Consider the following 27384-nt stretch of genomic DNA (forward strand, 5'->3'; position numbering starts at 1 on the left):
GTTTAAGGAGTGTCCAGGATCATGGTTTGAAAATACAATAAAAACTCAATTTTGACCTTCGACGAGCATGTCCCCCCTTAATAAATTGTATTAACTAATTTTAATACTATTATTCAGTAAGGAGGTAATTAGAATATTAAGTATCAAATTTCGAATTTTGGTATTTAACCATTCAATTCATAAAATGCATTAATGTGCATACATACTGTACGAGTATTAAATCTTTATATTAAAACAAGGAAATACTTTTCATAATAAATAACTAAAGTAGAAACTGAGAATATGAGTGAAACTTGAGAAAGAAAAATACATGTGTTTTGTAAGTTTAGTTCTTAAATAAGTGTATTCTTCTGATCAGTAATCAAGTAACTATTAAACCAATATGATATTCTATTATCAGTGTTATCTTTATTAATTATCAGATTGCATTGCAACCTGGCAGCAAAGATGAATAATCAACATGCATTTGGTTACCATGGCAGTGCAATTATATTGATACCATTAGCATTAGTGAGTACTTATAAGCCCAATGATTGATTATATTTTCAATATGAAGTTTAGTTGCATTTTTTCAAATTGAACAAATTTACAATTGTATCAGTATACCTACATCCTTAAAATTATAAACGCATATTTCATAATGTGTGTAGTGTCTATAATGTTTGTACATATTATTTAGTATAAACGGACGTAATCAATAATGTATTGTGTTAAAAAATAGTGTAAATAAACGGTGCATTAAATGAAAGACAGCGACTTCTAAATAAACCATTTATTTTTTCTAATAAAAATTATATCTTACAATTTACTTTACAATAGAAAATTTGAACCACCATCTTCCAACTCAGTTTTTATAGACTTTAATATTTTTTATAATAAATAAATACAGGGGACTATTGCGCCAGTTCCCTCAAAAGAGATGCAACAAAATATGAAATAACAGGCGGTAAGAGGTGACTGCCCCCAATAAGCTACCTTAAATGAACATTGAAATGCATTTTAACAGTTAGATATAATGCCAGATACGGAACAATAATTAATATTAAACAATATACATATTTTCCATCCATCGGAAGTGCACCTCTCCGACTGGTAAATACATAGCAAAATATTTAAATGAAGCTTTAAACATTCCCATCTATTTACAAAATCTCTCCGAGGGGTTCTCGTCCTCCTCCGGCACCGCTGAGCATTTAACGAAGAGCGAGGATTGACTTATATGATTCCGAATCATACATCGATCGCACCTTCACATTTAAAGTAATCAAATGAGATTGCTAAATTTTTCATCGAACATATTTTTATCCTCAATGAAGATATTTCAAATATGACAAATATAAAATAACACAATTAGTTTCTTTTATGTACAAAAGTTTAGGACTCGACCGACAGAATCGTCGTCCGCGATTGCTGAAAGCTACTGAATCTCGCAAAGAAAAGGAAAATGCAGACGAGCGACCGCGGAGCACCGAGTCCTCACACGACCCACATGCACACACATAAAACATTCTTCCCACTTAGATTCACACGGCACTCAATAATTTAATAGCGGCGGCATGGCCTCCGTTTTGGTATGTAACTGTACAGCGTAAAATTAAAAGAATATCACAATGCGGGGAGATCACTCTTCAAAAGCGAGCGATCCTTGCGAGACGGCCGCTCGTTCACTCGCCGAGTGAGGATGCGCGTCTCGCCCACAACTCTCTTCCAGGAGAGTCACCTTCCGCCGAGGACAGGGCGACGATCACACCGGCGCTCCCACATCCGCTTGATATCTTCGGGTTAGGGAGTCTGCCGCTTGGGTAAGACCCGCGAGGGCTCGTCGCAGGCCGGTGAGGTGTCGTCTGAAGTTAGCTGCGGTGAGCTCCGCGGCGCCCTCGCAGTCCTCGGCCTCGACGCCTGAGTCCTCGGACCCTTCGGCTCCCGCCTCGCTCTCGGTGTCGCTGGGGAGAGACGTTCCGGAAGAGGTAGAGGCGGTGGAAGCAGTAGACGGTCTGCGCACGTGTCCTTTCTTGACAGCCGGTCTCTCTTCTCCGCGATCACCGCCCCACAGCAATTCTATCTTTGCAGCGTTCAGGATGTTATACAGGGCAAAGAGATCTCCGCCGGCCGGAATCTGGGGGCCCCTTCTCTGTTCTTCTACACTCTCAGACACCTTGAGATCCATGAGCCGGCAGGGAACCAAGACAGTCTCGTCCATGGCGCTGACTGTCTTGACGAATTTTTCCATCGCATTGAGAATGCTGTCTTTGGAGAATTCTGTTTCATCATGGCGAGCTATCCGCCGCAGACAATTTCTGTAAAGAAAGAGACAACAAAAATTAGTTATAGGTATTATAATCATGAAATATTTACCCTGCTATACTTATTATCGTTTCAAATGATAAGATCAGTCCACATACCTACTTTTAGTTCTAGTCATTAATGTGTAGGTATGTACTATGTAGGTATTAGATCTTCATTTTGATAAAGGTAGCGTATCTAAATGTGAACAGCTTAATGATGACATGGTTAGCTATTTTCAAATTTTGAAAGATAAGTAATATGAATGACAGCTGATAATGATTGGGTAAGATCGGACATCGAATTTGCTAATTGGTAGATAATACTTATTGGAGAATTTATCTAATTTGATTAACATAAATCGATAAAAACTATTGAAAAACATGATTGAGAAATATAACTATTACAAATATAATTATCATTCTTCATTACATATTATTAAAATCGCCGCAAAAGTGACAATGTAATAAAAATAGCACAGACAAGACTGGTTTAATGGGAAACTGGCCACCTGTGCAAGCATGGACGAGGCGGAGCACCCGTTTGGCATAATTTACTTGCTAGTGTCATTCTAATCAAACTCCTATCGCCATTTAAATTTAATAAAGTGCATTGCCTCATCTCGAATAACTTTGAAGAGTGTTGTACTAGACACGAGCGTTCGCCGTCATCCTACCCACTGTCAAACATTGCAACAGATATAATAATGTTCACTTTTGTTTGCCGTGTTTAACCTTCACGGACGTACAAAATATTCAATGAAACTACCAATAAATTTAGAGAGTGGATGACCATGCACGCGAGATAGCACACTTGAGAAATATTTTCTACCTGTAGACATAATTACACAAGTCAAATCAATCAATGTGCGACGTACATTGTACGTCTATGAACTATTAATATAATCAAAATCGATGACTATCAATAATAATTAATCATTTATTAATAGTAGTCACAAGAAAAATGATCGATTTTAAACATTATTAAAGTGAAAGAAATGAAATTCGAATAATATTCGATGCCGACGAGGTGTAAAAATGACACATCGTATCAGCCGAAAAGACTGTTTTGTGAACAGACTGATAAAAATGCCTGTATTTCTAATAAAATATTTTATATTAAAAAAAACACTATGAAGCACCGAGATACTAGCAGTTTATAAGAGGCGATATTTTAAATTACATGTCAAACTGAACCCGAAATATTTTGTAGGCGTGAGAGTCCCTAAAATGTCAAATCGGTTACATCGGCCGAGACAATTTTAATTATGGCAAAGGGCGAAAAATAACAAAACAATAATAACCTGCTGTTTTCCATATTTGCACTCAATGTATCACTGTATCCACCCATTGTACAACTTTGAAAGATAGGTCACTTCACGACAGAAAGCACTACAGATTAATAATTTTCAACACACAACACCTACAACCGGACGCGAATAAGAATGATGTCGAAATTGGCATGCGCGTCGTTTATATGGAAGCGGTAGGTTGAAATTGTGTCGCTGTTTTGCCGCGGCCGTACCAAAATATTTGCTTTTAACGTATATGTATATTAGCTATTTTAGTTGAGTTTATGGAGGTTTTAGTAATTTTTCTATAATAAATGTAAATAATAAATATGTTTTAATACATTTTATTTTTTAATATATACGTAGTACGACGTAATTAAATAAAAATGTTTAAAACTATTTCATTTATTTTAGCCGACTCGCGAGCATCATAAGTCGCACCACAATGCGGCAATATGATTGGACGAAAATTGATTGCTCTACTATTATTGGTCCGTGAAAACTGAATATTATTCGCGCACTTATTTTAAACGGATACAATAATTTATAAACTGTTATGATGGGAATGCACTTTTGTCATGTAATCCATGACAAATAACAAGAAGAATGGTAGTATTTGCAAAATTATTTATTGGCTAAATACTCGTATCCTATTACCGAAGATTGTTTCATTGAATAACCCTAATAATATAGTTAGAATCACTTCATAGTGTATACTGTATACTAAACTTTCATGGTTTGTGAGATAAAATTATTTACTATTAATATTCTGGACTATTAATATTCGGCTATTTTTGTTATAATTATTTAGCACATTTCTTGCTAAATAATGTACCTACATATTTTTAATTCTTTTAACGGCCGTCATAGTAAACTTATTTTAATCCGATGAGGCTTCAACAACTTTTTATATACAACTTTACTAAGCCTAAAATATATTAGGTACCTACCTAACTAACTAATTTAAGATATTATTGACTGACTTTGCATGGATTACCAATCTGTGATAAGTAAATCAAAATTTTTAAATTTAAATTTATGTACATCGTATGAATTTTGAAGATGTGATTTAGGTACCTACCCATTTACTATTTTTGTAAACATCGTAATATTATTATTATACCACGTGATCGGTAAATATCGTTTTCAAATCAGAGAGGGCCAAGAATAAATAAATATACTTAATACCTATACTTACTAGGATCTTCCGAAATATAATAATATTATATATTGCCTGTCATCAGGCCCGTACTGCGAACTGTGCATTACACGAAGGCGGCCTAATTTATAGTGTGGCAAAAAAGCCTAAGTACTTTCATTTTATGTAAGTATAACAATTTTCATAGGCTGTGACTACCACTTTTTATAAAATTATCAACCCAAATCAATATTAAATTCCATTCAAATTTAAAATTAAAGGTTTCAGGTATGTTAATCGGTTAAATTAATTTGATCCAGCACCTATGTGCATTTAAGTTTGAAATTACACTTTACAATTAATTATACCTTTCACAACTTTTTTTTATAATACTTTAAACGCAATGAAACATGCTTAATCATAGTACTTAAGTGCAAGAGAAAATATGTTTTATCTTTTTGAATTAGACTGTTTTGTGTGGCTGAAAATTATGGAATAAGGTTGACCGGCATTTTTGGATTTTGCACAGGGGCGGCAGAATGTCTAGATGCGGGCTGGGGCCTACTTGTGGCAATTAATTCCATATTCTTTCAACGTAATATATCTACCTACATTTTTTTTATATTTTCGAGATTAGTTTATTTACTTCGTTAAGCATTAATTAGGTAAGTATTTCATACCTACATTAATAATTCCCTGAACGGCGGTTTAATGGACAAGGTAGGTACACACAGAACGTAAAATGAAAAGTGAGAAATCAGTAGTTGAAAATATCTTTCCAAGCAGACGAAACCAGTTCTAATCATTATCAAATAATTTTGATCGGGTAGGTACTTTGGGTAGGATTTTTTACCATTTTACTGTTTACTTTGTGGTATTTACATTATTCAGGAATGGAATGGTTCAAACCACAAAACAGATAATAAATAGAATACCGATAGGCTATATTCAGTACGCCGCATCTTGATGCAGGCTTTTGAATGTGTGAGTGTCATACGAAAATGAAGCACGCATTATGCATGTGCAATAGTGTGTGTAATACACCAATATTAAATGAGCGTAAATGCATAAACCGAGAGCAGTTTTCAGTATTCAACGTAAAACGTATTCTTGACACGTGTCTAAGTTTAACACGGATTCTTCCTTACTCGAGTCGGTTACCTGCTATCGCCTTACCAGTTATGTATTTCAGTTCCCATTATTTCTGAGTTCCCTGGTTCAAACTCACTATGTACTGGATGTACATACTCATTTAATTGGACTTAAATTCAAAGTATCTACCTATTCTAATTTTTTTTAAACATCTTACTCCAATCCATATTGGCAAATATTATATTTGTGGTGGAACAAAATTATCAGTGGGTACCTAAATATGTAATAGTTTTTTTGGGCTTGTGAAATGGTAGGTTCGTAGAATTATTCTCTGCGTGGTGAAATTGTCCGGGTATGTCTAATCAATAACAGGGGATAGGCACCTACCTACTACTAACATTCTACCATCAATGGCGAGGGGTGGAGGTAGGCTGTTAAGATTCGACATTAATAGTGCACACTAAATATTGTCTGTCATACTTATTTGCTTTCATTGAAGTAAGATTACAATTCACAGATGGTGCTGGTTAGTTTTTTAAATTCAATTAAACCCTGCCTAACCAAAACAATTTAGGACATACTATGGGCGATCCGACAAAAATAATGCACACTTTTTCAGTCATCCTTATTATTGTTTTCGTTGAATTAAGATTACATTATTACAGATGGTGTTGGTTATTTTTTTTTAAATTCATTCAATATCCTATATCAAACTATAATCATTAAAAAATATTCTTCTATAAAATATCCAAAATTATGTATGGTTTTATGGCACAATTTTAGATACATGAATAGTGCTCGACTAATATGAACTATGGTTTGGACTACGCAGGTCTTAATTGAATTTTAAAATCTAACAAACACTATCTACACATCGTAGTCTTAGCTAAAAAAAACAAATACGTTTGACTGACAAAGTGTTTAGTGTACACTATTTATGTTGGATCTTAACAGCCTACCTCCACCCTTTGCCATTGTCTACCACATACATGTCCGGAGACGGTACCTAATAGCATCCAGGTACCTAACAAGGTGCAAAAACAATCAAAGCACACATTTTTGATTTTTATTAAACTAAATTACTTGCGAATCTCTCATTAAAATCCAGGAATCCGGAAAATAAATAGCACCGCAGGCTAATTTAATGAAATAGTGTTAATGTTTAACACTAGACGATATTTATATTTGGATACGTACATATTTCTTTTGACTTTTACGGAGTGAACATGACAATTCTGCCATTCTTGGTAGTATTAACCCATGTGTCCCTGATAACTATCTTAGAAATCGGGATCATTAGCTGTTTGTTCTTCCAAGGTGCAGAACTCACCTGTCATTGGTAATTTCAATTGGGAGGACAATAACTCTGTTCAACCAAATCACTTCGGATATTGATATATTCCACCTACGTGAGGATGAGTATTATTGATAGTTGGGCTATGTTTTATAAATTCTCAAAACAGTCTACTTAGCTCATTCGGTGTACTTCCTTCTATTGATCTCGAGTGTGGAAGAATATGGGATAAACTTAAACACGTGTCAATAATACGCCATTCTAAGCTTGTCCTTCGTTCTAATACTAATATTGGTGTATTTGAAGGTTGCAACACACACTATTGCACAGTGGCGAAGGGTGGAGGTAGGCTGTTAAGGTCCGCCATAAATATTACACACTTAACTTTGTCAGTCATACATACTTGTGTTCATTGAAATAAGACTACATTTTACAGATGGTGTTGGTTAGTTTTTAAAATTCAATTAAACCCTGCGAAACCAAGCCATAATAGATAATAATCAAAAAATACTCGTATATCTATAAAATATCTAAAATGATGCAATTAAAGCATACATAAATTTGGATATTTTATAGATAGAATAATAATTTTTATCTATTATAGTTTGGTTTAGGCATAGCTTGATGAATTAAAAAAATGAACCAACAATATGTGTAATACGTATTCTTAATCTAACGAAAACAAATAAGTAAGAATGAAAAAATGTGCACAATTTTGTCATATCGCCTAAAATATACCAATACTATTATGGTTTGGTTCAGACAGGGTTTAATTGATTTTTACAATCCAACCAATACCATCTGTAAATTGTAGTCTTATTTCAATAAAAACACATACATTTGACTGAAAAAGGTTAATGTGCACTATTTATGGCGGACCTTAACAGCCTACCTCCACCCTTCGCCACTGCTATTGCCGTATTGCATTGCACCTCGATAATAATTTGTGTTTCATTTTCGTTGGACACTCACAAATTTAAAACCTTGCTTAAAAATGTAGTGTATTGGGGGGTATAGCGTATCTGAAATATATTATTATTAATATGTTATGTGGTAAGTACATTTCGAATGCATATCTACCTGTTTTAATGAACGAATTTTATTGTTAGCTCGCGGGCACTGGATATCCGCGTGATTTAGTTATAATTATAATATAACGGATAAAGAATTACATTTTAATTAATGATTACCGGTAGGTATCAGTTTTAAAGGTTATCAATTTGTTAATAGAGGTCTCAAGTTAATTACAAGGCTTTATCACCTCTTCTTTGGGGGTATAAATTAAAGAGATTTTATATAATACATTGACATTAACATGTCTTGTACACGTGTAGAATACCACAGTGTTATACAGTAGGTACAATTATTATCATGTTATAGTCGGGGTTGGACCGAATGTATAGGCATAGTAAGTTGTAACTATAATAAGGGAGCTGTAAATTGATTAGAATTTTTCTCTCAAATTCCTTGTTATCAAAAAATACCTATCCATCGATCCAAGTGAGGCGGAACTTTTTAGTATGCGATCTAGTTTCATAATTAAATTAATTTAATTAATACCTATTGTAAAGATCAAATTTTGAACTATACAAAATCTCGTTTGACCTGTACCTAATTCTTGAAGTATACTTAAAATTTTTATGATACATGTCATCTACACCAGTGTTCCCAAACCTTTTTACACCTGCGGACCGGTAAAAGAAGGAAAATTTTTTCGCGGACCACTAATACTGAAATAAAAATGGTTTTTTACGTAATATGTTTTAAATCTTATATTGTAACAGATGGACATAAGTATAACTAACAAATATACATATAACAGTCTAATACAATTAAAGTTTAACAAAAATAATGGTTTTTTTTTAAACAAATTAATACGAAACCTGCTGTTGCATCGTTGCTAATTATATTGGATATTCTTGGCTGCAGTGCTGCCTCTGATAGACGAAGTGCTGCATTCACGCCCAGTCCTATTCCTTTGTTTCGATTTTATTGACGACATGGACGAAAATGCTTTTTCGCATGAATAGGTTGTTGAAAATGACATTAATAGATTTATAGCTTTACAGATTAAAAATGGATATTCATCTTCCACTGATATCCAAAACTATGGAAATAATTTAATGTTCCTTGAGCCCGGTACCATTTGATCCACGGACGGGTACCGGTCCGTGGACCGGGAGTTGGGGACCACTGATCTACACTACTTACAAGTTCAATATGAGTAGGTAGGTATATTAGGTAGGGAGTGAAAACCTGGGCATATTTTCAAATCCCAGGGTTTCGGGATTAGTATACCTTACTTGGATTCCGATTCTGGCATCCTGGGATTGGTGAAAATACGATTTTTTTAGCAAAAAAAAAAAACAGTAGAAATAGGATCTCATGTTAAGTGATATGTTTTTAATAAAATTTAGTAAACAGGTTCGTTCGAATATATTTATTTATCCGATTCCGCGATCCCGAAAAATTCACGCACATGTGTGCCAAGATTATGAATGTTAAAACACATGATTAAAGAGGTTGAACGGTGCTTATCCGTTTTTTAAATGTTAACGAAATAACGCAATAACGAAAAAACCTAAAAACTGATAATATATTAAGATACTTCTATTACCTAAAATCTATTGTTTGAAAAAGTTATGTATTCTATCAATGCTAACTAAACTAATAGATGAAAAATAATTACAAGATAAAAAGAACTTTTTATGTACAACGTTTTTAATTTTTTTGTTGAATCATATAAACTTGACTTGACTTGACTAGCTTAAACGATCAAAAATAATGTACTTATAGAAATAATACTGAAATGTCGTTTTGATATTATATATTGATTTCCGTAGTAACGCACGTAAATATTAATAATTTAGTTCCTATGACCCCAGACCCCTAGCTTGATATGAAGTAAATAAAAAAACAAACGAACAAACAAATATAGAATACTGAAATGTCATTTTGATTTCCATAGTAACGTACGTATATATTAACAATTTAGTTGCTAGGACTACCCACTTAGCAACCAATAATAATGGATTGGAATTAACTGAAAATTAATTCAATTCTACTTAAAGATGGCAAAATGCATTGGCATCGTGTTCTGATATATGCTAAAAGTTTCAAATGTCTAGCTAGTCGGGAAGTTAGTTAAAAATCGATTGCAAGATTTGTACTGGATAAAAACCACCGGACAAATAAGAATATGAGCTAATAAAAACGTTGTATAATAATCAATTTCCCATAGTTATAGTCTGATATAATTAATTTTCATTTAGACAGGTTTAATTGAATTTTGAAAACTACATATTCTAAATTCAATGAAAACAAATAAGTATGACTGAAAAAGTTTAGTGTGCACTATTTATGTCGGATTTTACAGCCTACCTCCAACCCTCGCCACTATTATTACAGTTTATCTAGTAGGTACCTACGTATTTTTCAGTGTGTCAAAAAGTTTGGGTAGTAATAAGCCAATGTATTGATGCCAGGATTTTATAAAAAAATAAATTGATAAAGATTTTTGAGGAGCAATCCCATTAGCTATAGCTAGGTACCCATTACTATTGGATGACTTACGGATATTATCCCGATTAATTATTTTATTTTGCACCAATATGTTGACAATATAGCCACCCATACATGTAATATTGTTTATAAGTAAAAATATATTTTTTAGTTTAACATATTATGTTAAGCTAACTTTTCTATTATTACTAATTATATACAATGTTAAATTCATGTATGATTTATTTCCAAGTAAATATTTATAAAGTTATTTTAATTAGGCTCTCAGTGTAGTAAAATGTGGCCTTTCATTTTGACCTTAACCTTTTGGTTGAATATGTAGCTACTCATATTCTTTTGAATACAAAGTAAAATTACAATCAAAAGAAATTACCACCAAATGACCTGTGCAAATGTATGCCATAAATTATAATTGAAAATAGCGTTAAGTGGTTTATTAAATCACAGTAAGTAAATGCAAATTTATTAAAGAATCAAGAAGAGAACAATGATGAATGAATACCGAAGAATTTATTGGGTTTGAATAAAAGTTGTTGTAGGAAAAACTATTGAATACAATATATTTCATAGAATTCAGGGATCCTTCGTTGATACATTCGAGCGCAAATGTGCCCGATAAATATATTATTAAAGGAAGAATACATAATATAACAATACTAGTTTCTGGCAATGGTAAGTACCTACTGTTTGTTGGATGGCGGTAACGATTAAAATAAAAGGAATAACAATATTCACTAGGAGCGTGAACTATGTGTTATAATAATATACCACTACTTGACCATGTTCGATCCTAAGAGGATAATATTATGGGCCTTGTTTTTACGAGAAATTGTTCTAGCCACTTGCTCAATCTATTAGGTTCACACTCTGACTCCAAGCACAAATTGTAAAATAAATGTGTACTTGCCAGACCCAGGATTCGAACCTAGGACCCATGAAATTACAAGCCGGGGCTTAAGCAGCTCGACGTATAATAATATACCTGGATTATAATAATAGTATTTAGCGGTAATTTGCCAAACATATTCGATTTAATTAGATAAATTCAGAATAAACTGCGTATAAACAATATTTTTAATATTGTAGGTATTTGTATGGATAATGATGTTATATTTATCAAAACTGCGGAGAAAATAACTACTGACGACTGACGAGTAGGTTCATTCAAATAATATTAAATCATGATTCCAAACCCAATGTTTGAACAGTCTTTAAAAGTGGTGCTATAAATGCGTGAAATTCGTTAGTTTTGACAGTAAATATGACGTAGTAAAGCGACGCCGAGAAAATCGATAAGAGTGGTCGGAAATAATAACATCAACGATAATTAAATTTACCTTATTTAATTCATTCGCAGTTACAGGAATTGAAATCTGTGAAATTTCAACGCAAAGTCGTTCCACTATAACAGGGTAGGCGAACCTTTTTACGTACGCGTGCCAAAATTTCAGCTGTCAGACGTGCCAAAGCAGTTCTTCATGGCAAAAAAAAGTTTTTAAAGTTTTCTAAAAAAATACTTTTTAAGAATTCTATTAAAATAGCTTAAAAATTACAATTGAGTTCTTGATATTCTATCTTTCATCGTATTTCTAGCCGAAGGTATATCATTTATTCTTTGAATATTTTGTTCCATGTTTCCAAAATTCTCAAAGAGATCTTGGAAGCATTTAAACCACTCTTCTTTCATATTATATTCTCCATCACTGAACGGTTTGCCATTTTTAGAGATTATTTTCAGGCAAATTAACACGCAGCTGTTACATATTATTTTGAATGACTGCCGATAATTAATTTCATAAGGTTTGTCGATTGAATATTTTTATCTTTACTTAGCCGATCCTAAGGACCGACGTATGCAATTATATATTTTTTACACTATTAATGATTATTCTTGAAAAGGATTTGCCTGCTATTTTTTATGCAATGCGATTTGTCATTTATTTATGCATGAATTTCGTCGTTTCCGATTGCGTATCGATTGGTAAACATAATATGCAAAACTGAAGAGAATACGCATGGCTATGTCGTCATTATTTTTTAATATTATATATAAGTAAGTACCTACCTACTCATATATTTATTTTTAAAACTTTTTTTATAAGAAAACATTTTTTAAATATATATAAAATAGTAATTTCTTTTCTCTTCAAAATGGAACATTCACGTGCCATGCAAAATCATCTCGCGTGCCATAGGTTCGTCAGCCCTGTACTATAGCTGCTTTGTTTGTAATTTCATTATGTACAGAAATAATAATAAATTAATGTAAGTATTATTAAACTCTGGTATTTTAATCAAACTTACGAGTCAATGTAAATGTTAAATGAGCGCTTTAGTATTATATTGTTCGCCACTGTTGCTTGTGTATAATTTTCCGAATTAGTGCAAGTCTTTTCATTTTTTGATTATTTCAGTGTTGCCAATAGAATATTTACTTATTATGACCTAATCGTAATAAACGGAAAAATGAGCCAGTCAAACTCTACTTTAACTCTAAACTTTTGACAACATTTGCAACACAGAAAAGCTGCCTACGGCGCACTTTATTTGTTTTATTTTTTTTCAAAAACCAGTGCTTGCCACAGTAGTAGCAGAATCAACTGGGAAACTTTATCGAGCAAAGGCCTAAGATATTGAACCAGAAATATAGACTCTTAGGTATTTGTTAATATTTTTGATATGTTTACAGCACTCGATACATGGTAGTCGAGGTGGTCGGTATCCACCAAAGGAGGTCAAATGTATATGTTTCTTCCAGATATTTCCTGCTTCAGATGAGACAATTAAAACCAACTCACTGGGTAAGCCAGTTCCCGATGGTGTCTTTGCATCCAAGCTGCACGGTTTGCAGGCACGACCATCAAGACGCTGAACACGTCATCTGGTATTGCCCGCTGATGGGATCCGACCGAACGGAGTTGTTTGTCAGGGTTCGTCCACACAGGGGCCCAATTGGCCACGCCGACTTGATATCAACAAATAACAACTATGAGTCATTTGAAAAGTTTGCTGTGTCATATGGAAGACGCAATTATTCCGATCCCTCCTTAGATTCATCACTTTCAACTCCTGGCTCCTCTGTTTCGAGGACACTTTATGTGTCCTCGAAACAGACATGACAGAGCAAGTCGAGACTTTTTTTTATTTTCTAAATAAAATTCTTTCTTTAAGCACGTGCACTTCAAGGTGCATGGTTGCTACATCAGTCTCGTACAGCTTCGTTTCGAGACTTGGAAGTGTCGCACTAAAATATTTTCATTCTGACACGTTAATAGCGTCATGGAAGGCAGACGTGCACAAATAGCGGCAAATAGCGACACGACGGGTGAAGATGGGGTAACTCAAATCATGTGCGTCAAGCCGCAATTGAATAATAAATAATTACAAGATAAAAAGAACTTTTTATATACCTACCACGTTTTTAAATTTTCCGTTGAATCATACAAACTTGACAATTCTATGTATAAATAAAAACTTTTTTTTGTACTTGATAGAAATACTGAATAAAAATATAGAATACAGAAATGTCATTTTGACAATTCATATTGATTTCCATAGTAACGCACGTATATATTAATAATTTAGTTGCTAGGACCCACTTCGCAACCAACAATAATAACTTTCCATACAAAACAGAATTAACTGAAAATGAATTCAATTCTGCTTAAAAATGGCTAAAAGTATTAAAAGAATGCATTGTCGTCGTGTTCTGATAATATATTCTAAAAGTTTCAAATGTCTAGCTAGTCGGGAAGTTACTTAAAAATCTTTAATCGTCCAATACAAATCTTGGACAAACAAGAAAAAATTTATACTGGACACACAAGAAAAAATCTGTACCGGACAAACAAGAATACGAGCTAATAAAAACGTGGTAAAATACAGTAAATACTAATCCCGCGAGGACGTTTTATACGTAAAAGATAGACTGTGGAAAGTACTCAACAGTTGTGGATTTTAAAACTTTCTAACGAAGATAACCGATCCTTCGCGTTTAGAAAAACTATCATATGGGGGCAATTATCAAACTATTTGAAGCAAACATTTTAATTTAAAAAGTTTGGTGTGTCGTGAAATCAGTTAGTTTTGAATTCAAAAATGTTGAAAAACACTGGGTTAGGTAAATGCCTCGGCTTTATAGACACTAATAAAATATATTATATGAATAATGTAGAGTAGATTGACCACGAATACTATCAAAATAAAATGTCCTAAATCGTATGGCACCACCGATTGTAATATTTTATTTTTTGGCAATTAGCCAAAAATCCATCTACGATTTGGCGCCATCAAAAGACAATAAATGAGACTGTCAGATGACCTTTTAGTGTTAATAGGCCTGAAACCTATTGTGTGATAATGAAAGGTTAATCAAAATCACTCCAGAAGCCGGACAATGTCCCATTAATCAATTTCTATATTCGGCAATTTTACTCGTGGAATGGTATGTAGTTGATTTATCACTAGGTCAAACTAAAAAATAATTATATTCATTGTATATTGATTTAATTCGATCGAAGGTATTCCTAACTATAAGAAGGCTAAGGATATAAATAAAATAAATATACCAATATTAGCGAAGATGTTGAAATAGCGAACAGCTATGAACGAAACACTCAATTCTGAAAGAAATATGAATCATAAAAGACCGCCTCACTAATCTAACCTAACCATACAGGTCGAAAGGGATATTTTAGAGTCTCGTATTTTTTTTCAAATATGATTTTTTATAGTGGGTATCTATATATATATAACTGAGGTGTTTTCAAGTTATGTATGTTCAATATATGGAATGTTACATTCTCAACATCTTGTGAATTATTCGTTGAATATAAGAAATGGTTTATCAATTATATATACCCACTCAAAATGTACATAATTTTAAAAATGTAATTGTAATCATTACTCGTAGGTGCTAACTAATTTGTGAAAAATGAAGATTTGTATTCATTAAAAAGAACTGTTTAATGGTTTATATACAGATCTTAGACCACATATTACACACATTTGCTGTAAATCAGCGTTTCCAAAACTATGTTCCGCGGAACACTGGGGTTGAACCTGAAATGGTTTTTTTTGCTGCGCTCTTAATGAGCAGGCTACTAAAAAGAGATACAGTACAATTATCAAATAATATTGTTTCACAACGCTTGGGAAACTTTTAGACTCTAAAATTTTGTCTCCAAGAGTTCTGCAGCTATGTGGCTAAAGGTGGGTCGTGGCGGATTTTTTTTTCAGGTTGGAACGCGCTCCAGAATTTCTTCAAACAATTCTCATCACTATTACACAAAATAAAAGATTTTTGAACTACTTATATGAATATAAAAAAAATGTGTAGATGTTATTTTAAGCATTGTATAAAATCGATAACTCAAATAAATTTATTATTCATAATCAGTAAACTGGGCGTAAAAAATAGAAAAGAAACGATTGGTCAGTACAATAATTAGGAAGTTCTTGTACATAAAGGTAATATTTTTATAGTACATACAGAATAATGATTAAACAATATTAATAATCAATGACACATGTATTCATAAATATTTCGTTGTCTACACCGTTGTCAATCTGTTACAACATTTTCGGTACCCAACCATCGAGATTTAAAAAAATGTGCTTTGGGGAAAAAGAATCCTTATCTATTTTATTTAGCACTTCATTACTGGTGACGTGATATATCCAGAGGCGAACAATAGTTTGGAAATGCTCATCATTCGAAGTCATCACAGGAAGGGGGAGTCGGCTACACAATGGTCTCCTAGATATGTCCTACCACTTACGTAAACACGACGAAATTAACTAGTCATTATGGCGATTAAAATGAGTTAATTTCAGATGTATATATAGGTACTATTCAATTGATAAAGCACATTGTCGCGAATCCTGTGGATACGGATTCGAGTCCCTCCGGGCGTCGTATATTTTAAAAATATTTTTTTAGTACATATAATATATCTGAGGTGTTTTCAAATCATGTCTGTTCAATACAGATTGTCACAATATTATCAAATCATGTCAACGCCTATTGATTTATTGTCAACGCTGAAGGACAGCTATTTGAAGCCTGAGAGAATCTTTTCTATGAAGGTTTTTATTATTATTCATGAATACTGAATAGTGAAGCAATTCTTGCTCTTGTTATCTTGTCTCGATTCCAATGTCAACCAATGATTTGTTGTCCATTTGATATTAAAACTGGCACTAAAAATATAAATGCTTTAGGGACTAACCATTGAAAGAGTTATTGAGCTCAAAATTTCTACGTCTTCGTACTGAAAGTAAAAATCTAGAGAAAGAAAAGTTCATTTTCACAACACAATTTCTGCTTTCCTATGTCACGCTTATAATCGTAGTTACGTAGTTAATCATCTTTCAAAGCTGTCAAAGCGACTCCTCAAAAATTTTAAATTGTCGTGTCACATATTATAATATTTTGCTCTTCCCTGTTAAAAGTTTGCTAACCTCTACCCTTAATCAAATAGAAAAACCACAGTCAAATTTAAATACTTGCTTATGTGAATCGAACATTAAAAATAATTGGCTTATTATAAGACAAGAATAAAATAATTAATACAATTTAATACAGACATTTAAACAAAATTAAATTAAAAAGTGTAGTAATTACATATTTATGTTTACATTACATTATTTTTCGAAATAATGTTTCGTAACATTTTTTCATTACTTCCGATGTTATGAAAAAATATCAGACGGATAGCATGATGCAATGATGATAAAAAATATCTTCATATTAATAAACAGGAAGATAAGGAAATTTTCTGAAATTAATTTTCTTAAAATTATTGCGTACCCATTTGGGTTTTTATGGCACAATTTAAAAAATCTTTGTACTCACACATTTCTAAGAATTAATAATATTGCACACTAATATTATTGTAATTATCATCAAAACACAAATATTTCTGTAGTATGGTATAGATAAAAAAATGATTTTAAGTAAATTTAAATAGTCAAATTTACTGAATAATAATATTGTCAACCTGGTGTGTGTAAATATCGAACTACTTCTTCGAAATATTGTAAGTAGGTAGGTATATATAACATTATTACTGAAAATTTTCCTTGTGCATTTTTTTCATACCAATGTATTTGTTTAAGTACTTAAGTCGTATATACCAATATTACCACCACAGTTTTCATTCATTTTCATATTATATTTTTATAATGCAACACTTATATACTGAGGAAAAAAATGTAGTACCTAGGTACCTACTATCTGAGAAGCGTATGTATTCGGTGTTTTATGTTTATATAACGAATATGTCACATGGCGATAATAGTGTAATCACGAATGTGATCCCCTGGATCTGTTGGGCAAGTCAAGTCTCAAGGATATAAGGATGAAAGATCCCTCGTCGCCAGATGCCCGGAAGGCAGATCAGAAGCTAAAATGGAGATCGGGTAATTTAGACTGGTGCTCGAACTGATTTTAGGCTCATCATCTCCACCTGTCATGTATGGTGGTGGATATGCAGGAACGCCTTCCATGACGTTTAAAACGTGTCTGAAAGAAAAGCTTTTACGTGATCATTCTGCTATCCCGATATGGAGCCGCACGGGACTGATGTTACAACAATGTACCGTGGTGCTTAAAAAAAGGATTTAGAGAGAGAGAAAAACGGTTCGACTTCCTCAACTAGTCTCAGTGACATGAAGAGCGTCCTTTGTATCCGCATATGAATATCAAAATTTAAATGTGATGATGGTTCTATGGAGGAATCGTGACTAATCCGATTAACTTACTCTTTATATGACGTTACAAAGTTCTCAAATACCTCATGGTACCTGGACTTTGTAGCCAGAGATACAGCATCTCTGATGCGAACTAATGAAATGGAGGCAGTTTGCTACCATTACAGGTGAAAGTATATTTGTCCATGTTCTAGAGGTGGGTGGGTTATAGGCGGCCAAGATTGGGTTATTACAGTACTGATGGTTATGATTTACTATATATTTGAATGGCTATCAACAATCTATATATACTGAAAATAAAACTGAAGCGTTTGTTTGTGATTTTCAACTATATGCCTTTGATCAGCATGCCACCTTTCACAATTCTTTCCATGTTTCGGTAATGTTTGGCGGATGAATGAAGCAGTGAAGAACTATATAATTATAATAACCATCATACATCGTTCGGTGTTCGAATTTAGATCTAAACTCCCACAGTATAAAAAGTATTGAATGATATGTTAAATGTTAGCATGTGGTGTCCTCACTCAGTGGACAACTTATACTGGTGGATCTATAGTGACTGAGAAGAGAGATTGTCATGTTGTCAACTTACAATTATTATTTTTAATGTTCGCTTCGCGTCAATAAATAATATAACTTATTTATTCTCTTAAATATAAAAATAAATGAGTCAGTTATCGGAAATGATTGGGAACTAATGCATTTAATCATTAGTTTAATATATGGATGGCCCTCGTTGTCCAGTGTGTAAGGCACCGGGTTCTCACCCGTGGCTCCTGGTTCGATCCCGGTGAGGTCACAATATATTTATGTGGTTCTCTCAAAGTCAGGGTGTTATATTATTAATGTCACTGTACTACTGCCATTGGGCCTCATGCTGTAGTGTTAAAAATAATATATACTTTTAAAATTGTATTCTATATTAATTTATGGGTTCAAATTAATACAGGGTCCGGCAGAGGAATTGGACGGTATTGATACCATCTAACTCTCTTTATAAAATATACTTTACAACTCCGATTTTTTTTTTTAAATATTCATATAAAAAAAAAAAAACGTTGTGAGTATAATTTTAGCTTTCCGCCTATTTTTTCCTAATAACTGGCAATGATTATACAATTAGTATACAAATAAATAATTCATTGGCTAATTAAATGTTAACAAGTGTTCGAAAATGAAAAATATAAATAAGGATAATTAAAATATGTCGGCGCCTGTATACAAAAAAAAACCACCTAAATTTAGTTTTAAGGAGGATATAAGCGTAATGTTCACCGTTGGACCCAATAATATTCCGGGGAATTGATTGAGCAAACCTTGACCCCAATGAAAAAACCGTGTCAAAATAAACATTGCATGATATAACGAGAATCACTTATTAATGTATTATATTACTATTAATAAATTTTATTAATAAGTGGACGAGTTAATAGTGGTGTTATCTGAAAGTCATAAAATACGAAAGAAATGGCCCATTCAAAAACAATGTCACAAAATCACTACATAGCAACCGGATACGAATATTAATAATACTGTTTTTATTATTAATGATTTAACTTAGAAATAAACAAACAATGTTTATCCACATTACATTATTTTTTTTTTGTTTTATTTGGTTGTTGTATATACATTTTATATTTTATACATTATCACCTAGACTAGAGGTAGACACACTTTTGATACTGGCGAGCCAAATTTTCAATAATCATGTGGCAGCATAGTGGCAACACCGGCGATAGGCGGAAAATATAAAAGTATGAAATCATAGCAACCAAAATCAACAACCATATTATACAAGACCGATAGCAACGAACATGAAACGAATGATTTCTGTTATTATTATATTACCTATACAATCAAATATAAAGACATTAGTATTAGAACGATTATTCAGAAGTCATTAATATATTTTTACATTTGAGATGACAGTTTGACCGTTAGACTCCCGGAATGGCTCCCAATTGTGGTTCCTACGGACCCCCAGGGGTCTTTGTGACCGTTGAGGGGGTTTATGGCAGATTAAAAATAATTTGATGTGAGACCTTCTTGGAAATGGTCCACTGGCTGAACATTCAGGTAAAGTTATTATACCGTCTTACAGATAATCAAATTTGTACCAAAACATAATACACTACTATTATTATTATTACATATTATTCAATTTAAGATAGGTACTCCTCTGTTATACCACCAGAACTCGGTTTCGGCCAAATCCCCAAAGGTGAGTCAATATAGTGAATATTACTAGATAATAATAGGTGTAATATAATAATAATAATAAAATAATAGTAATAATATATTATGTACTTACATCAAATTTAATTCATTGACGCATCGTTGGTCGATAGCGGTAATTTTCTACCAAAAAGAAGTTAAAAAATATGTGGGAAGTTACAAGGTATTATCACCAATGATTTGGAGCAGGCATGAAGACTAACATTTCATTACACTACCTGCAATTGAGATATCGATGGCTTAATTCGCAAATTTGCTAACTCCACTTTTTGCTGAAAATGACTTAATGATGCCGTTTTATTGTATTATGCTTTGCGCATGTCCTGTATAAGTTTGACAACTCCAAGTTATTTAAATTTATCGAAAAAACGTTACAAGAAAATTTGTCAACTCCATCGGGCTCCAAAACCTATACTGCAAAATGTATAACTCCGCCATTTTATATCCAGATCTATCAGAAGCGTGTCATTAGTAAGCAACTCTACAAATAAATCGTCTAGAAGGTGGTTTATTTCTGTCGATAATACAAACAAAATATTCTCAACTTGTAATTTTGAGTACAAACCATGTTTTCCATAAATATGTACACGCTTTTTATAGATATGTGTTAGATAATATCCTTGGTAAATCAACTAAAGGAGTTACTCTTTTTCCGTTGCGTTCAAATAAAATTCAAAAGGACCTCAAAAACTGTACTTTTTAATTTGTATAAGATTGATTGGTGTGTAACAAAAAAATTAAAAGCGTTTTCAACCGGTTCTTTCCATAAATACTTAGATATAGAGAACATTATAACTATTCTAGCCTAAGAAAGATATGTGTGAAAAATGCGTAGCTTTCAAAGTCGGCCATGTGTTGGAGATTAAGCATCAGCTACACTCGGCGAAGAAGAAAGAGATGGAAAAATAAAGAAAAAGAAACAGAACAATATGTCTTTACAGTGGACCTTCGGTCCGTTCTCTTGGCTCCTATATATAATGTCTCAAGTTTATATTACAAAACTAAATTATGGGTACACAATTTTTGTTTCTTCAATTTAAAATCCATAGAAGGATACTGCTATTTATGGAATGAGGCTGAAGGTGGCCTCAACGCAGAGGAGTTCACCAGTATCATATCAAGCTTTATTGTAGATAATATTTTATGCCGAATAGAGGTTGGATGTACCTACCAAAACCGGAATTCTGTGCTGGCTAATGCTCTGTTAATTATTGCGATGGTGCATGGAATCACCATAGAGCAGAAATACCTAGAGGTAGTTCACACCCAAATGGAAGCCGATTCAATGCACGCATGCATTGAAAGACAACTTAAAAAGAAAAATATATCTGCTCCTGCAGAATATTACAACATCTGTAAAGCAGCAAAAAACATCCAGCATATCAAGTAAAGTATTTGAATCATACATTTTCAAAACTTTCGATGAAGTACAGTATCACACAACCATAAAACCAGGAAAGAAAGGCGATCCAAAGGTACATGGTGCATTAGAATTGTTATATTTCTATCTTACTTTACGTGTTCAATATTACGTCATATTTTAATGATATTACCATTTTATTTCTAATAATTTTCTGTATCATTTAAGGTTACTGACATACGTGGCCTTCAATATAAATCCAGCGGTGATATTATATTATAAATTACGATTTAACGAGGCCTGGAAAATTTTACCCCAAAGGAGGAATACCAACATACTATCAAAACCTATTGATACTTTCGCATGTTTACACATGACACAATTGATAATTAAAAATAGAAAATTCAATGACCAATTGCAAATGACAATGCAGGACTTAAAAATGACGATTCATGGGGACAACAACGAGTTCTATGATAATCTTCTACACGAATAACTTGTGAAATTATCCCTTGTAATAAATACCTAATGTTTATTTTAATTATTTTTAATATTGTGTTAATTTTAAGTTATATTCTTAAATTTGTAATAGATTACGTATTCAAAATACCTCATGAATAACTTTAAAAAAATTAAGATTGTAATGTGTTACTTACATATAGGTTATGTTAAGTTATTATTTGTAATTAATTAAGTACATATTATTCAAAATACTCAATATGTTGTTTAGAATTACAATAAAATTTAAGAATAAAAGTTGATAACTCCATTGAATGTAATTATTTTTTTTTAAATTTTAACCTGCAATTTTGGTAACTCCTAAATTCGTCCATATAAAATAAACGAATGGTTATATTTTTAGTTTTATGAGACAGTAATGTCCGTTTTGATAAAATAAACAATCTGTCATTTTAAATTTTCTTAATAGGTTAAAAAGTAACAAAATAACATATTTTTACTCTCTCCTGAAAAGTTTTCAAAAGTATTCATTTGTTAATTTTTATAATTTTTTAATTATGTAATTTGTGTTTTTATACTGTTTAGATGTCACCGAAACGTATCTTCCGATAGTTACTTCCATGTTGCATGCCATTCGAAAAACATTGAATTACCATCCATTGGCCGCATGGATAATTAGTATGAAAGTTGTGAACCTATTGCTAAAAAAAGATAACACCAAAATATAAATCAATCACTGACTTTACTCCCCCATTCGTATTACATGATTACATTACGTGCAATTTTATATAATACACAACTCATTTTTTTATCACAACCAGACACACTACTACGATTTAGTATTAATAATTAATTATTGTAGTGAAGCATTTTTTTTATTATGTCTGGAAAATGATAAAAATCAGGCCAATTGTTAGTTTGTCACGCGTTCAAGAAGTAATGTTGATTTTCTTATCATCTTCCTCGCTTCTTTTGCGAGATAAGAAGTAAGCAGGTAGTACTTACTTATTATTATGAATGTCTCTCAAAATCCACATGAAAAGTATTTATAGCACAATAATATTATACCTAGTTTGATTAATAATTTAATCTTTCGTGCTTACTTGACTAAAACCGTAACCGAACATATTTATATAAAATTATTATAAATACATCGGGGAATTTTGCTGTTTTCAAGAGAAAAGTCCTGTAAAATGAGGCGTAGAGTTACAAAATCCGCTCTAGAGACTTTTTTGAGTTTTGAGTAAATGACGAAAAACTGTTTTGGGCATATCATGATGATTTAAGTGTAATTTTAGATGTTATATTTCTTCCTTTACATACGGAAAAGTATAATAAAATGTCAAATCCAATGTATAAGCTGTATTTATTCAAATACATGCAGTTTAATTATCCCAAGAGCGGCCTTTGTCAGTCTCTAACTGACAGAGCGGCGTTCGACGCGGAATTTTTTAAAAAGAGCGGAGTTTGTCGCACAGTGGTACATTGTCGACAGGAGATGATAGCTTAGTAGCGGTCCGTATTTATTTTAATTATGTAATATATTTTCGAATTTACTTTGTCTAGAAAATATTTTGTAGCCATTCTTACCTAATGGCAGCTGTATATTTTTCGCATTGTACTTACATATTTAGCTGTTATATTGGTATGTAACATTTAAAAAAAATAGTGGTATTTACTTGTCTTGAAAATATTTTTTTTTTAATTAAAAAAAATAGTCATTTAGTTGAATAGTGCCTACTTTTTACTATGTCAAATTGCCTTTGTGAAACTTTTTAATTTTAATATGTTAATGTCATGTACTTTTTTTTATTCTATAATAAACAAAAAAAAAACCATTATCAAAAAATGTTACTTTTTCTGGAGACAATTACCTACATACCATGCAAATTATTTGTTTAATAGGTAACTAATCTTTTATAATTATATAAGTTCCCTAATAATTCTTAATAATTTTAATAAATGACCATATTTTGAATCAGAAAGATATTTTAAACCCTTAAAAGGTAATTATAAGATAATTTGAAATAACAATAACATATTTTTTAATAATGTCAGTAGCATAGATAAAAAAAACCCAGCGGAATTAAGTACCGGCCTTTACCTAACTAATCCCTGTATTACCTGTGTCCCCAAATTCCATGTCTGTGGGAAACCCACCATTTTCTACCAATCTATTTATTAAATGTAAAAATAAAATGATAATATTTTTAAGCTATATTATTCATAATCTACTTAGGTATATTAGATATTTTATAGCATTTAATTCAGAAAACCAAATCCGATAAACAAAAGTCGCGAAGTATGAGCTTACTTCGTATTACGTATTACGTAGTATATTCTGTTGTTCCTGCTACTCTTTATATACAAATAATAGTAAACGTGGAATTTCTGAAATTTATTGTAAAAACGTATTATAAAAATAACGGTATTTCTACAAGATAGCACAGCATTGTTAACTATGTGTCGTTATTACAACTAAGCTAATCTACAAATTAATATACATATTTGAATTAAAATTCATTATCGTTCATATTAACGAATGATACAATTTTATGACGAAAAAAACTAGTCCCGTGGAGATAATGATAAGGAATGTCATTTATTATCAAGGGAGATGAAAAAACTAACCGAACGTAACATAACCTACTAAATCTATCATTTGTATAGTACAAATTATCAAACAAAAAGCATTTCCCCGACAGAAAATAGTTTTCCTTTAATTATATTTTGACACAAACTAAATAATCATAAAAACGTGTAAGAACCTTATGATATTTTATTATATCACACAGAATATTAAATATAAATGACATCAAAAAATACACGTAAAACTAGAAAATAATATGAGCCACCACTGGGTTATTCCTAATAATATAGCAAAATATAGTCAATTTTTAAATACGTTTCTTGGCGTAACAAGCAACATTTCCAAGCAGCTGGATTTTTCAAACGCTTCCTTGATTGTTCTTGTTGAGATTCCGTCATACTAACTATTGAAACATTCATTATTAAAAGTAAAAAATAGTAAAATAACTGAAGCAAAATTATGACGCGCACGAGAAAACGGTTTGACGGTTTGTATGGAGATTAAAGGATTCGTGAAGAGTCATTCTTTAAATCGCGGCGTCTGATTGGCCGGTTACGCAGAGAGGGTTTTACCAGAACAAATTTATTTTCAGAGCGGGTTTAGTCGGTCCCCTCGATATTTATTTTGATTTTTTGAAGAAAGAGAGAGGCATTTAAAACTCTCACCTAAAACAGAAGATAGGTCTTACGAAAGAGCTCCTGCGTACATTCATAACTTTTTTTTTTGAAAAATCGCCTAGAGCGGGTTTTGTAACTCTACGCCTCAAATAATATATTATAATATATATATAGCCCGATAGGCTGGGAGCTGGCATACTTTTCGTATACACAATGTGAGAGACGATTTGTCTACCTGAGGCAATCGTATACGTATACGAAAAGTCAGGGTGCAACCCACAGCAGTGGTCGTGGATTCTAATCCTCGCCTCCTAACTTAGTTGTATTTTCACGGACAATCGTCCACCATTATATTATATTTACTGCATTTATCAGGAATCTACAAAACAGGTTACTTTTAAAACTATATTCAATTACAATTATTGTGTTAAACGACATGTCAGTTTATAATAATGTTATTTGAATATTTTAAATGAATTTTATTGTATCGCATAATTCAGGGGTTAAGAACCTTTTTATATTGGAAATCCGAATTTAATTAGTTTTAACCTTATAAGACCACAATCAAAAAACTTCAGTTAGCTACACTTCAAACTGAATATTATTCTAGCTAACTTAGAGAATGGAATTTGGATTCATTCAAAAGTCGAACTTAATGGCCTAAGGTCGTCATGTTCTCCACCTTTGGTATATATTGTACAAGAATGATAGCTGCCCATGGGCACACTGGAAAACTGGACACATGGGAATATTTTGGGTGATTGACTTTTGTGGGAATGAAACATCGCATGAATAACACCGAGCTTTACCAGCATGTGTTTTGGGAAAAATCCAACGGGTGAAGAGGAGTGGAATGTTCGAAGCTTTGATAGGCTGTCAGCGCCAATCCCGTGCATCGGATTGATGCTTGTCAGTGGAGGACAGTTGAGGTTCGATTTTTATTTATATTAAGATAATTTTTATTCTAGCCGTTTACAACATTTAACATTCTTCATTGGAAATAATATATACATTTTAGAACAACATCAGACAACCCTAAATTCTGAAAGGGCCTGCCCTGTCTATAGGAGTCAAATTTTATGATGATTTAAAAAAAAACTATTCGAATGATTTGAAATATGATAAATCTATCTTATAAACTAGGTACCTACATATTATTATTATTTGGTACATATATTTATATTCTATTAAAATAGTAAGGTTTCGATGTTTCCATTGTCTATAAGTACTTCTTATATACATTTATTTGAAATTAAATAGGTACCACACTATTAACTATGCCTAGGTGCTTATGTAATAATTTTTAAAACACGATAATATTATTGAAATAATATTTTCGTCAAAACCAACTTGAAAATATTTTTGTTTAACTGACTACGGAAAATTTCAAAATATTTTTAGTACTGACGTACTTACAACTGACAATATTATAATTTTTGTTTTTACAGTAAAACAGCTGATGTTATGTGATTTTTATTTGAATTTTATAAATAAAAATATATAAAATAGATTTTATTACCTTATACTACAAAGTAGTATTTATTATCGAATGCTATTATGGGTCATCAGTAATATAAATCTTAATTGATGACAATGCTCTCTAAGCTTTGAAGAAAAAGGGAAATTTTGTTTTTAATGATAACATTGTATTTAAATAAATCTCATAGTAATATTTGAATACACTACAAATATTTTTTTAATTGTGTTGAGTTGTCAAAATTTACCATTAATTAATAATTATACATACAAAAGCAAACAAACATTTTTTTTAAATAATTATTTATTAA

The 27384-nt window shown here is 32.0% G+C and overlaps 1 protein-coding gene across 1 annotated transcript; it reads right to left on the reverse strand.

The window, feature by feature from the left end:
• Positions 1 to 757: 757 nt before the first annotated feature.
• Positions 758 to 3732, reverse strand: LOC147072269 (mid1-interacting protein 1-B). The gene is made up of 2 exons (XM_085947205.1): positions 3587 to 3732; positions 758 to 2297 (listed from the first exon to the last, which is right to left on the reverse strand). The coding sequence occupies exons 1-2, from the start codon at positions 3631 to 3633 to the stop codon at positions 1745 to 1747; spliced, it is 600 nt and encodes a 199-aa protein (XP_085803331.1). The 5' UTR covers positions 3634 to 3732; the 3' UTR covers positions 758 to 1744.
• Between the last annotated feature and the right edge of the window lie 23652 nt (positions 3733 to 27384).

This window comes from Rhyacophila brunnea, unplaced genomic scaffold, assembly GCF_057557595.1.
Source record: "Rhyacophila brunnea isolate RB1 unplaced genomic scaffold, BYU_Rbru_1.0 scaffold_2, whole genome shotgun sequence".
Lineage (NCBI taxonomy): Eukaryota > Metazoa > Arthropoda > Insecta > Trichoptera > Rhyacophilidae > Rhyacophila > Rhyacophila brunnea.

Bases quoted from the DNA above. Each gene is read 5' to 3' on its own strand.
- LOC147072269 (XM_085947205.1), bottom strand. From the start codon at position 3,633: ATGGGTGGATACAGTGATACATTGAGTGCAAATATGGAAAACAGCAG. The intron at 2,298-3,586 runs GTTATTATTGTT...CTTTCTTTACAG, and splicing joins GCAAATATGGAAAACAGCAG to AAATTGTCTGCGGCGGATAG.